General features: G+C 57.4%; 1 protein-coding gene and 1 long non-coding RNA gene across 11 annotated transcripts in view; one reads left to right on the forward strand and one right to left on the reverse strand.

Moving 5' to 3' along the window:
• The window catches only part of Sned1 (sushi, nidogen and EGF like domains 1), a 75,029-nt gene that overhangs the window by 18,828 nt on the left and 43,382 nt on the right, over positions 1-12,819 (reverse strand). For 8 of the 10 annotated variants that reach the window (XR_011709201.1, XM_071619480.1, XM_071619479.1 and 5 more), the window contains 8 exons: positions 8,840-8,953; positions 7,797-7,910; positions 7,086-7,199; positions 6,450-6,746; positions 4,336-4,519; positions 2,194-2,306; positions 1,205-1,486; positions 65-209 (listed from right to left, as the gene is read on the reverse strand). Coding sequence is in view for 9 of the 10 variants with exons in the window: in XM_071619480.1 (XP_071475581.1) it covers positions 65-209; positions 1,205-1,486; positions 2,194-2,306; positions 4,336-4,519; positions 6,450-6,746; positions 7,086-7,199; positions 7,797-7,910; positions 8,840-8,953 (1,363 nt within the window). In the remaining variant the exon portion in view is untranslated. Of the gene's footprint in view, positions 1-64; positions 210-1,204; positions 1,487-2,193; positions 2,307-3,886; positions 3,967-4,335; positions 4,520-6,449; positions 6,747-7,085; positions 7,200-7,796; positions 7,911-8,839; positions 8,954-12,819 lie in introns of those variants that run through there. The other 2 variants (XM_071619483.1, XM_071619482.1) reach the window with 2 other exon arrangements.
• Positions 8,897-10,026, forward strand: LOC139707741 (uncharacterized). Its single transcript, XR_011709202.1, has 2 exons — positions 8,897-9,535; positions 9,650-10,026. It is a non-coding gene; the product is annotated as an uncharacterized lncRNA (long non-coding RNA).

Consider the following 12,819-nt stretch of genomic DNA (forward strand, 5'->3'; position numbering starts at 1 on the left):
GTGGGAGGGTCACGAGGGTTGCAGTGTCCCTTGGGCACCCTGGGGTGGTGACTGGGACAGGTACCTCGGGGGCGGGGTTGGTGTTCCGGGGGCGCCGTGGGTGTTGAGTAGATGCAGCTCTGGCAGGTGCACTGGGGGTGGTCTGTTTCTGAGCACCCGTGGGTGATGTCCTCCCTGGTGCCAGCGTCTGTCAGTGCCATCTCTGGGGGCTGCAGAGCAGGTGGGAGGAAGGGGAGTGGCCACGCTGCCCCTGGCATCTGACCCTGCTGCAGAAGGGGCAGCTCACACTGCCAGGCTTGGGGAAGGGGCAAGAGGTATGTGTGGGCCTGAGAAGCCTGTTGCCCCACAGCCTCTGAGGAGGACCGCATGTTGACACTGTGACATGCTGGGCTCCGGACCTGGACCCCGGCTGCTCCTGACCCACCTCCTCAGGCCAGGTTCCCACCTCAGGTCCAGGCCCGGGTACCTCCAGGCCGCCAGGGCCTCTGTCCTCCACAGGGCTGTGACGCGGTCCTAGTGCACAGCTGGCCTGCCCTTTCTACCTGGCAGCTGTGCCCAGAGCTGGACAGGGTGGCAGGGCTGGGTGTGAAACCTCACAGCCTGTGCTGGCTGGCAAAGCATCTCCTGGGCCCGGGAGGCGGAGGCAGGATCTAAGAAAAGCTGGGTCTGCAGTTCTCTCTCCCTGTTCCCCTGATGTCTCACCTTGCACCTGCACTCCCCAGAAACCCATCTTCCCACAACAGCACAAGACAAGTGGGGCCCAGTGGCCCCTGGCAGGACCCTCCGCACCGGGAACAAACCCGGTCCTTGGCCTGGTGCCTGAGCCTCCACACCCCCGCAGCTCTGCCGCCTCCTCACGGCGCTTCCTGCTGCTCTCTCCCACGCTGTGTCCAGAAATGACTGTGGGCTAGGCCTGGGTGGCCCCTGAGGTGCAGCTGATTCCCTCTCCTTCCTGCTCAGCCCGCCTGGGACCTGCCCCAGGAGCTGTGCGAGATGGGGTTCATAGGCTTGTTGTCACTGTCCTGTAAGTCCTGAGGAAGGACCAGCCTCCGATCACGCAGGCTCCTCTGTGTCAGACTGGACCTGTTTCTAGGTGGTCCAGACCAGTGAGGGGCCTGGGGACTGATGACCACCCGCATTTCCTGGACAAGGACTGTGTCCACGGGGCTGAGCACACACCCTCTGGCCCTGGCCGCACACTCACACGTGATGATGTAGAGGTGCGCGGGCTCGCTGTGCCGCTGGCCCTGCCCGCTGCTCTGCACGGCCATCACCGAGAGCTGGTACCGCCGCCCTGGCAGCAGATCCCGAACGGTGTAGGACACCAGCTTCCCGTTGGGGACGTAGCGGCTCTTGGTGCTCTGGCCTGTGGTCACGTTGATGACATATGCCTCCAGTGATGTGCCTGGAGTGGGGGTGTCCCAGAGTACATGGGCAGAGGTGGCTGTGACTCGGGAAGCCGTGAGGTTTGCTGGAGGCAGGGGACCTGGACAAGGCAGGGACAGCAGAGGAGGTGATGGGCAGGGTGGTGGTGGGGCTCTGACAAGAACGCCATGTGGGATCTGAGAGGGTCACTGAAGCCTCACCTGAAGCCAGGCCTGTGACTAGGGACAAAGGTGCAGTTCTGAGAATGGCGTCAGAGCCCACTGCTGCAACCAGGCACAGGCAGCGAACCCGCCATCCTCTGGGGTCCCAGTGCCAGTGCCACCACGAGGTGGGCCATGGACAGTGGACCAGCAGCTCAGGGCCCGGGGAGGCAGAGTCGTCCCTGCTGGGCCAGCTCTTCACAGACTCACCACCCTGCCCACCTGCCCTCCCCACGTAGTGCCTGTTGTGCTCTCCACACTTGGGGGTGCACTTGGGGCCAGTGACACCAGGGAGCTTAGAGTGGGCTGTCACATGGTCCAAGAGCCCGGGACTGTGTGTGCATCCTTGTACTCTCTGGTCAGTGTTGAGTGGGAAACTGCCCTGAGGAGCTGCCAGGTGCTGAGGGCAACATTGGACATGTCCCCAGTAGAGGGCCCGGACCAGCCTGGTGCAGGGACCCTCCTGATGGTCTAGGTGGAGAGGCCTCAGGGAGTCTAGGTCTGAGCTCACGGTGCTGTGCACGCTCTGGAGAGGGCTGAGGAGGCTGGCCGGAAGCAGTCCTCTCCAAGGGTGCCTGGGGGGCAGAGGCCACACTGGCCTACTTACGTGTCCACACGTGCAGTGGCACGGAGGCCAGGCTCTCTGTAGGATGCTCTGCTCCCCCAGGCCCACTGAGGGTGGCCACCCACACGGTGTATCTCCTTCCTGGCAGCAGGGCCCTGCCGTGGGGAGGAGGACAGGGACATGTGAGGGCCCGTGGCCAGCTCTGATAACCAGGGCTGGGGCCTACTGTGGCTGGCAGTCCTAGGTGCTCCTCTGGTGGGAAGCCCCTCCACTGTCTGGTCTAGTGAGGGACTGAGCAGGGTCCTGTGCTGAGAGCAGCCACACTGTGGTCAGAGAGCTGATGTTCCCTGTGTCCCTTCTCTGAGTGGGTCCCAGCTCCCAGTGCCACTCTGTGCTCAGTCCCCCTGGTGAACCTGGCTGGGGGCAGTCCTGGGACAGAGTCAGCAAGTGCCCTCCCGGGCCCTGCTGGTGTTTCTTCCATGAGCCACACGGGGTTCTTCTTTGGAAGAAGCTGGGATGTGAATCAAGGGAAATCACAGCAGAATTTGAACAGTGAACAGGAGAGGGATCTGGGCAGATGTGGGGCAGGAAGCCCTGGGAGGCTGCCTCGCTTTCCTGTCACTCTGGACTTTGATGAGGGCCTGCCGCTCCTGAGGAGGTGGGGTGAGAGCCTGTGGTGGCTCTCCATCAGTCTCAGCGCTCAGCAGAGCGGCCTTGCCCTCCCGCCTCGCCTGGTGCTCCTGGGTCAGCCCGCACACAGCCCACAGGAGCCAGGAGGCAGAAGATCCTTTCCCCAATAGTAGGGACCACGATGTGGCTTCTGCTCAGAGGTGGGACACAGAGACAGCGCTGTGTTGGCAGCCCCTCCCTCCAGCCAAAGTGACTTGGTGATTTGAAGGCCAGTGCCCTCCTGCTTCCTTGTTCTTTTCTTCCCCTCTCGGCAGCCAGACATCAAGGACAAGGATATTCGAAAGCAACTGCTGGTGGCGGGAAATGGGAAGGTAACTCCTCAGAGACTGTCCTGGCAGGGATGGCTTACCGCAAAGCCAAACAAAACAACAGAGACCTGAGTCTAAACCAGATGAAAAGAGCAGGGGCCCTGTCTAGTGGCGCAGGCCTGCCACCTGCCACCCAAGCCACTCTGGAGGCTGAGGCAGGAAGACTGCAAGTCCAGGCCAGACCTACAACTTAGCAGACCCTGTCTCAAAATAAAAAACAAAAAGGGGATGTAACTCAGTGTGGAGTGCCCCTGGGTTCAATCCCAGCACTGGGGAAAAACAGAGGGGACATCAGTTCCAAGGGTGCCATGTCATTTGATTCAAATTCAGTTTCAACAACAATAACAACAAAATCAGAGTATATCAAGAAACACGGCACATTCGAAGGAAAACAGAAACTCCCTGAGAAAGATGGCTACCTCTGCTAGAGAAAGACTCGGAAGTGACAGCCCTGGAGCAGCTGAGAGAAGTAAGGGGGTGTGGAGCGAGGAAGGGAGTCCTGTGACCAGGAGGGCAGAGAAGGGGCTCCGCAGAAACCAGCGGGCCCGGGGAGAGCAGGCAGGCTGGTCTGAGCACCGGGGACTGTCTGCCTGCTTGGGAAAGAGCACACACTGGGGAAGGGTCTTGGCACATAAGTGCAGGTGATTCCAAGGTACCCGGGTAGGGCACCCAGGAGTGGGGCTGCTGGAGGCCACCTGGCCTTGCCATGGTCCCCAAGCTCGCCCTGCAGCGCTCACCTTCTGCATGGCCCCTCTGAGCCCCCTGAGCTGGGCACTGCTGAGATGCCTCCACCTGCTCCCTGGGAATGCCCTTCACCCTGTGGACACAGGAGCCACAGGAAGCTGCCAGCCAGATGCCCCTCCAGTTTCTCTGCCTCCCCAAGCACTGCTGGAGCAGGGGTCCAGAACTTGGCCTCTGGCAGGTGGACCCTGGGACTGGAAGAAACCTGGCCGCCCACTCCCCATGACTGGTTTCCAGCAGCCAAGGTGCTGCCCCGGGACCCCGAAGCTCTCTGGGCACTTTGCCGTGAGGCGCTCCTTAGATGTCCTTGTGAGGAAGCAAGGCAGGGGCCGTCCCAGAACCAAGCTTGGCTTTCCCGGGCCCCAGACCCTCCCAGGCAAGGGACAAGCAGGTGCACAGACACAGAACAGCTGAGACCTTGTGTCCCCCAGGAGCCACCTCTTACCCAAACGTGAGTCGGTCCACGCTCTTGTCCACCTCGGTGGATTGGGCCTCGGTGGCCTCAGGGTGGAGAATGGACACTCGAATTCCACTGACGGTGGCATGATGGATCCTGTGCAGAGCCCACCGCACTGAGATGGCATCAGCTGACACGTTGGTGACCTCTATGTCCTCAATGGGGCGGGGGCCTGGGGGCAACAGATGGTTCAGCAGACACCAGCACATTCATGTTTCTGGGGAAGCAGGGCTTGAGACAAGAGGCTGCTGGGGTCACCGAGAGGCCACTGGTGAGAACTGTCCCCTCAGCAGCCCAGCAGGGCTTTGGGGTAGGGGAGGTGCCCAGGTTCCTCACCTCCAGGATGGCAACTGCGGAGGGCCCGCTGTGGGCACCCTGAGCCAGCCAGGCCCTTAGAGGCAGGCGGAGTCGCCTCCCTCTTTAGATGTGACAGTGACGTGCAGAGGGTGGGGTGAGGGTGGGAGTCCTTCCTGACCCCAGTGAACCAGGGCACCGTCTCTTTCCTCTGTGCTGTTTTGGTCCAGCAGTTAACATCTGGGCAGTGCTGGGCCCAGGGGATGTAGGCTGCAGAGTCTGCAGTGACCACAGGGAGGGGAAGCTCGGGAGCTCAGCTCCTCACCTTCTGTGTCCTCAGGAGCTTGAGGGCTGCTGCTGAGGGGCCAGGAGAGACTAGAGGGCTCATGGCACAGTGCCCAGCCTGGTGGATGTGGCGTGGACAGTGGCCCTTCCCACAGGACCCTGGTCTCCAGTGGGGGCAGGGGAGAGACGCAATCTCTTCCAGATGCCTTTGGAGGGCAGACTCCATCTTGGGAAGCCGCCCACGTGCATCTTTCTGAAAGTGTGCTCGGGATGAGCCCACCCACCACCAGCCCTCTGATGGCCCTGCTGGCCTCCTGCTCAGGACCACCCAAGTGTGCACTGCAGGGCTCCTCCTCTGAATAGAGTGTACTGTGTCCTCAGTGTGTGGGGACCTCTGGCCTTTGCCGCCTTCTGCACAATAGGTCCTCTGGGCCCCCTGCAGTGGGCACAGTGTCCTGAGGACCTTGGCCTGTCCCTTGCTTGCCAGAGTCCAGCCGGGCTGAGCTGTGCCTCCTGGTGTGAGCCTCTGAGCTCCTGCCACTTTGCCCCCCACCTCACCCATCACAGTCCACGAGACAGGTCCCTGGCTCTCACTGCCTGCTGGGCCAGCGGCAGGGACTCCAGCAGGTGCTCGGTTGCATGCTGGACCACAGCCACCCTCACCCCTCCTGGTCCAAGCTCCTCGGCCCTTCCCTCCTTCCTTAAGACTCCAGCACCCCTTCCCCATTCACTGCTCCTGCCTCTCAAGTACACAGGTGTGGCCTCCACGGCCCCATCTGGACACAAACCTCCTGTTGAAGCTGATGCTGGTCACCTGGTAGAGGGCCAGCCCTCGGCCTTGCAGCAGATCCCACTCCTCAGCCACCCATGGGCTTGTTCCAGGGACTCCTCTTCCTCCCTGAATGGTCTCCAGCAGCAGACAAGGGAGCTGAACCTCGACACCCACTGTCACACTCCCCTGATAGCCACACCCTCCTTGTGGACACTGTCTGACACCCTTTCTTGACAGCTCCGGAAGGCTCCCTCTCTCCACCCTCAGTGGCCTGCAGCCTCCCTCCCCTCTTTCAAGTGTTGTTGGTCCATCACTGCCACCACTCCAGCTCCTGCCTCCCGGGCTCTGGAACTTCCCTTGTCTGGCTCCCCAGACTCTCGTGTCCCCTCCACCCACCCACAAGTGGAGAGCCCGTTTCTACAGCTCCGTCCACTGGTCACAGCCCTCAGTGCCCTGAGCTGACACCTCCAGAAGAAGGAGCCACATGGCTCCCAGGCGTGTCCTAGCAGAGGGACTCCTCATTCCCTTGGCCATGTCCCCTCCCCAGAGCCCCGCAAGCCTTCAGCTTTCACTTTGGAAACCCGCGCAGGGCTGCTGCCCTCAGTACCCGTCTGCCCTGCCCTCCGTCTGGGGGCCTGTTCTTCCCTGCATGTGCCTCGGCCTCTGCCTTTGACGCCTGCTCCTGTGAGAAGCTCGGCCCCTGCCTGCTGACTCCCTGTGTAGGCGGAGGCTGTGCCTGACGGGCACTCACGTGTGCGGGTCAGCAGGGCTGCAGGCCTGCTGATGTCGTTCTTGTTGTTGGTGTTGCGCTTGACGGAGAAGACGGAGATGTTGTAGGCCCGGCCTGCCGCCAGAGCCCTCAGCTGGTGTGAGGAGCGGCTCCTGTCCACAAAGTCCGTGCGGCGGTAGGAGCCGTCGGAGGAGACGTAAGTGACCGCATAGCCATCGAGCACCTGCCTGGTGGCAGGGCCCTCGGGTGGGCTCCAGGAGATGGAGACCCCACTCTCCTCCACTCTCTCCACCCTGAGGGCCGTCGGTGGAAGGAGCTCTTCAGGGTTTGGGCCAAAACACAAAAGAAGGGAGTGGTCAGCTGCTGCAGGAACCCTTGTCCCTGTCAGGCACGCCTTTTCGAACCCTGGGCCGGGACAGCAAGGTGTTGTGGCAGGGAGCCCCACCCTTGGCCCTCCCCCTGCAGTCCTTGGCTCCTGCCCGCACTGGCCTCCCAGAGGGTCACACCCCTCTCCCTGCTTCTCAGGAGAGGAGCCTGGGTAAGCAGTGGCCCGTTCTGCCCTGGGGACCTCTAGGTCCCCTGCCTGCCCCCTGGTGAAGGGGATTGCCGCCCCATCCCCAGCTCCCTGTCTCTCCCTCTGAACCCCTAACTGCTCACCTTTGGCACAGTCCTTGCCTGTGAAACCCACTTTGCAGGTGCAGCTGTGGGACCCATTGATGGCCAAGCAGTAGCCGCGGCCCCCACAGGGGCTAGAGAAGCAGGGGTCACTCACTGAGGTGGGAAACAGCAATGAGGCCCAGTGTCCTTGGGTCCCCTTGCTCCTGGGAACTGGGCTGCTCCCAGGTGAGTGGGTGTGGCAGGGTTGGCCCAGTGACAGCACCTGCCTCCCCATAGCTGATGGTGGTGGTCAGGCCCCGCCTGGCCATGAGTTGGGCCACCACACTGTAGCTCCTGTAGGAGGGGAGACTCAACACAGGTAGGGAGAGGCATTCCAGATAACGCTGGGGAGGGAGTGGACAGTGGGGCTACTGCGGACAGGGGCCAGGGAGGGCATCACCTGGAGGGCCCCTGCTGTGGGCTAATTGGGGGACCGTTCCCGATGGGAGGGACAGAGAGTGTCTGGTCTGGGCTACAAGGAGCTTGGTCTGTCCAGGGACAGCAGGGCCAGGGCTGGACACGAGGCCACAGAGTGGGTGTGTGCTCAGGGTGTCCAGGACTATGGTGAAGGTGAGGGCCACACACGGTGTGTGTGTGGGGACTCTTGGAAAGCACCGTCTGGGGGCCAAGGAGGTCAGAGGAAGGGCCACCTGCCCAAGGACTGAGGAGGACCTCCCAGGGAGTGGGCCTCAGGCAGGCCTGCCACCCTACCTGTCTCACAGTGGTAACCGAAGAAGCCCTCGGGGCAGACGCACAGGTAGGCCCCACCGCCGTTCTCACACCTCCCTCCGTGCTGGCAGGGGCTGGGGTCACAGGCATCCACCTCTGGAGAACACCCAGAGGGTTGGCCCGCGCAGCAGGGGGGGCTCTGGGGGAGGGAGGAGAGGACAGCAGGAAGAAGGGGTAGGGGGGAAAGGAGCATTGGCCGAGAGAGGGGTGTGGGGAGCCCATGGGGTGGAAGGGGCTCCTGGGGAATCCCCCTCAGCCCTCCCCACAACTTCCCTCCCAAGGTGGCCAGAGCCCTGGCTGTCACTCGCCCTGGGTGTCCAGCAGGGAACGGGACCCCACCACCCCTGATCTTCCAGAGGCCAGGCTCTGTTTGGGGACCCTCCCAGGAGCCCCCACCTGTCCCTCAGTGCACTCCAGTGAAGCTGCAGAGCCCTGGCTCGCAAGTGGCAGGGAGGTCCCTGCAGGAGCCCCCGTCCCTGCAGGGCTACGCTCCGCACTCATCTGTCTCTGAAGACAAAGTCCAGGCACCAGCCTGTCCCTCAGGACTCTGGCTGCTCCTGGAGGAGCCTTCAGCCCCAGGGTCACCACTCTGCATCTGGGCCTTTCCTCCAGGAGCCCTCGCTCCCCTTCCTAGGTGCGCCACCTCCACTGCCTGCCCCTCCTCCTAGGGACCAGTGTCTCTGTTTGGGCTTAGAGTCAAAATCATCAGGGGCATAGTGCTCATCCATCCACGCTCTGGCAGGCCTCCCACCCCTGCCAGCTGGCAGCAGCGGACAGGGGTGAGGCCATCCCCACCTGCCCTCAGGCAAGTGTCTCTCAGTTGAGCTCTTGGTCCCCAGAATAGGAGGAGGCAGAGATGTCTGCAAATCTCTGTCCTGGACACTGGAGCTGGCAGGAACTTGGGGAGCAAGAGGTGGCCAAGCTGGCCATCTGGACAGAGACCCATCCAGGGGAGGAATGACTAGGGCAAGGAGGCTGTGCCAGGGCCCCAGTGCCTCCAACTGTCACACCCAGGAGTCTCTTACCCAGTTCACAGTGGGCTCCCTCATAGCCTCTGCTGCAGAGGCACAGGTACCCGGCAACGTGGTCCTGGCAGGAGCCCCCATGCAGGCATGGCTGAGACCGACACTCGTCCACTTCTGAGGGAGGAAGACCCCAAGAATAAAGCCAGGTGCCCTTAGTTAAGCCAAGTTCAGATGAACACAAACTAGTGCTGAGGGTTCAGAGTCCATGACACCCTGTAGTTCTTGGAAAGGCCAACACCAGGGGCCAAGCCCCTCGGAGGGAGGGGCAGGTTGTAGCCCCAGGACTCAGAGCCTGGCCACGGCTATGAAATTATGGGGATGATCATGGTCATCTTAAGGGCTCACGGAAGACACTGCGGATTTAATTCCAATTTTGGATAGGTCCAAAACACACGAGGTTTGGCAGAAAATGTTCCATGTCAAATTTTGCCATTTCAGTATACAACAGTCCTGTGTGAAACCAGTGTATTTGGAGGCCAATCTGGTTCTGTGTGGTGAATCTGTATGGTGAATCTTTTAAACTGGGAGTTGTGCTCCTGAGTTCAGATGTTCAATCTGAGGAAAGTCTAATGTCAACACCTACAAAGCGAGTGAGCAGGAACGGCCTGGGGGGCCGGAGCCAGCACCCGCCTGGGAGCTGGGTGCTCTGTGCCCTCGCACTTGGGCTTCCTCCCTCCTCATGGAACTGGCTTGCAAGTATGATTTCTTTGCCTTTTAAAAACCCTGTGAATGGCTAGACAATGGGCGGTTCTGCTTTTGCCTGTGACCTGTACTAGTAGAAGATCACAGTGCGTGTTCTTTCCCACCCAGCATTTTGACAGTGGTCTCTGCGGTGTGTGACCACCTCAGACTCATCCTTCCTTGTCTGGTGGACACTCGAGTTGGTTCCAGACTATGGCAATGACAGCAGATGCTGCAGCAAGTACCCCACCTGCCCCCAGTATAGATGTGCAAGTGTCTCCAGATTTCCCCCAAGCGGGGTCGCTGAGGTCAGCTCAACAGGCCAGTCGCCACATCCAAGTGCTCATACTGACTTCCTCTCATCCCGCCAGCCATCTGCAAAACACCGCTGGCCCACATTCTCACCAAGACAGGCTTCTTAGACTTCGGAATTTTGCCAACAGAATGTCTCGTCGTACTTCTGATTTGCATTTTCCTAATTACTAATGAAGTCGACTTTTCATGTTCGTTGTCCACGTGTCTCTTCTTCCACCACAGGCCTGTTTGTGTGTCCTGCCTGTTTCCATACTGGCTGATTGTTCTCTCCTATGGACACATTGGCATTTTTCACACCATCTTGAAACAGCTCCTCATCAGTGCGCGTGTGTGCTGGCATGTGCCTCTGTACCCTCTTGAGGTTCCAGCTGACGTTTCACTTCTCACTTAAGTTCCTAGTTCTTGCAGGAACAAGTTAGTCCATTCATTTCTTTTATAAGTGCATTTTGTGGCTTTCCTTAACCAAAAGTAAAAAAGATATTTACCTACATTCTACCCACATAATTATATAGATTTTGTTTTCGTTTTGGTACCAGCTCATGAGCTATTTCAAAACATCATTTAAAATATGGGGATGGTGGCTCACACCTGTAATCTCAGCAACTTGGGAGGCCGGGGCAGGAGGATCACGAGTTCAAAGCCAGCCTCAGCAATTTAGGGAGGCCCTAAGCAAATCAGTGAGACCCTGTCTCAAAATAAACTTTACAAAAGGGCTAGGGAGATAGAGCACTAATCTCCAGGGTATATAAAGAACTCAAAAACACCCCCCAACCCCCAAATAACCCAATCAGTAAATGCACAAAGGAACTGAACAGGCACTACACAGAAGAAGAAATATGATTGTCAACAAATATATGAAAAAATGTTCAACATCTCTAGCAATTGGAGAAATGCAGGTTAAAACTATCACTGAGATTCCATCTCACTCCAGTCAGAGTAGCAATTATCAAGAATAACTATAAATGTTAGTAAGGATGTGGGGAAAGAGGTTCACTTATACATTGTTCACTTATACATTGGGACTGCAAATTGGTGCAACAACTCTGGAGAGCAGTATGGAGATTCCTCAGAAAATTTGGAATGGAACCACCATTTGACCCAGCTATCCCACTCCTGAGTTTATACCCAAAGGACTTAAAATTAGCATATTACAGTCACACAGCCACATCAATGTTTATAGCAGTTCAATTCATAATAGCTAACTTATGGAACCAACCTAGGTACCCTTCAACAGATGAATGGATAAAGAAAATGTGGATGTATACACAATGGAATATTACTCAGCCATAAAGAGAAATGAAATTATGGCATTTGCCAGTAGTAAATGGATGGAATTGAAGACTATCATGCTAAGGGAAATAAGCCAACCCCACACAAGAAACCAAAGTCCAAATGTTCTCTCTGATATGTGGATGATAACACACAATAGGGGGTGGGTAGGGAAGACTAGAGTACTTTGGTTTAGACAAAGAGGAATGAAGGAAAGGGAGGGGAAATGAGAATAAGAAAGATAGTAGAATGAATCGGACATAACTTTCCAATGTCCGTGCAACTCCACATCATTTATAACCAGAAGAATGGGAAGTTGTACTCCACGTATGTATATGTTAAGATGTACTCTACTGTCATGTATACAGAAAAGAACAAATTAAAAAATAAATTACTTAACAGTGATAAAAGGGCCAGGCAGGGGGAGCTGGGGATGTAGCTCAGTGGTAAAACACCCCTGGGTTTAATCCCTGGTACCAAAGAATAGAATACAATAGCTCAGATCTGCATGGAGATTTTAAAATGTACCTTGCTACTACTAACTTTTTTTGCTTGTTCAGAGAATGCATTATCTTGGGTGTCCACCTGCATAACAGTTCAAGTCTTCTACCTCTCTGCTGTTTGTCTCCTTAGCCTGCAACCAACCAATTGGGTACACATTTTTAGATTTTAAGTTTATTTTAATATTTATCCTTTTGGGGATTTGCTGAGCTGCTTGGATCTCTGTGTTGACATATTTCTTCAGTTTTTAGAAAAAAAATCATTCTCTCTCTGAATATCTCTCTTATCTACTGTGTCATCTATCACCGGGGCCCAGTTACGGATTTGTTTGCGATCGCCCACAGACATGTGATCTCTGCCTGATCTTCAGCATTCATCTTTTCATGATTTGTTTCCGCTCATCTCCCCTCTGATCCACAGATGAAGAAGCTTTGTGGTCCTGGCTTTGAGTCCAGCTCAGTCTTCATTTCAGATTGCACTTTCAGTCCTAGAATTTCTGTATTGTTACATTTAAATCTTTCTTTTTCCTGGTTGGGTTCTCTATCATTTCATTCATTTCACCTCTTTTCCCCTCTGTCTTCTGAGCTACAGTGGCGTTTTAAATTCCTTGTCTGTGAATTCCAACATCTGGGGCGCATGTAGGCCTATCTGGATTGACTATTTCCTTCTAGATTACCATCGTGATTCCTTGCTTCTCAGACACAGTTTGGACAGAAACAGCAGGGCCTGGGAGTGGGGCTCACAGCACAGTGAGGGCCTGAGTTGCTTCTCAGCCCTGCAGCACACAAAGCCAGTGGAGACTTGGGTGACCGCTCCTCCCTGGAATGAGCCCTACCCTGGGTGAGGCAGGTGGGCCGAGCAGCTTCTCACTCTCCTGGATGCTCCCAGGAGCAGAGCTGGCTTGGCCTGCAGCACCACTTCAAGTGGCTTCAGTTTGCAGTGGCTGTAACCACTCAGGCCTCTCTCTCTAGAGCTGGCCTTGGATCCTGGCTTTGCACCTGAGAAGGTCATGTGGGGAGAGCCAGTGGGACCTGAATCCCTGCGGCTGTGCTCGGCTCCACCGTGCTTGCCCACAGTATCGAGTGCTGGCTGGACTGCTCTGCTCCCCAAGGCACCTGCCCATGGTGGGGAGAGACGCACCTGCAGTCTTTCTCACCTGCGAAGGGCTTGCCCAAACTGCTTGCACCCCAGATCTTGGACAGGTCAGCAGACAT

This window comes from Marmota flaviventris, chromosome 11 (genome assembly GCF_047511675.1).
Source record: "Marmota flaviventris isolate mMarFla1 chromosome 11, mMarFla1.hap1, whole genome shotgun sequence".
NCBI classification, from domain to species: Eukaryota; Metazoa; Chordata; class Mammalia; order Rodentia; family Sciuridae; genus Marmota; species Marmota flaviventris.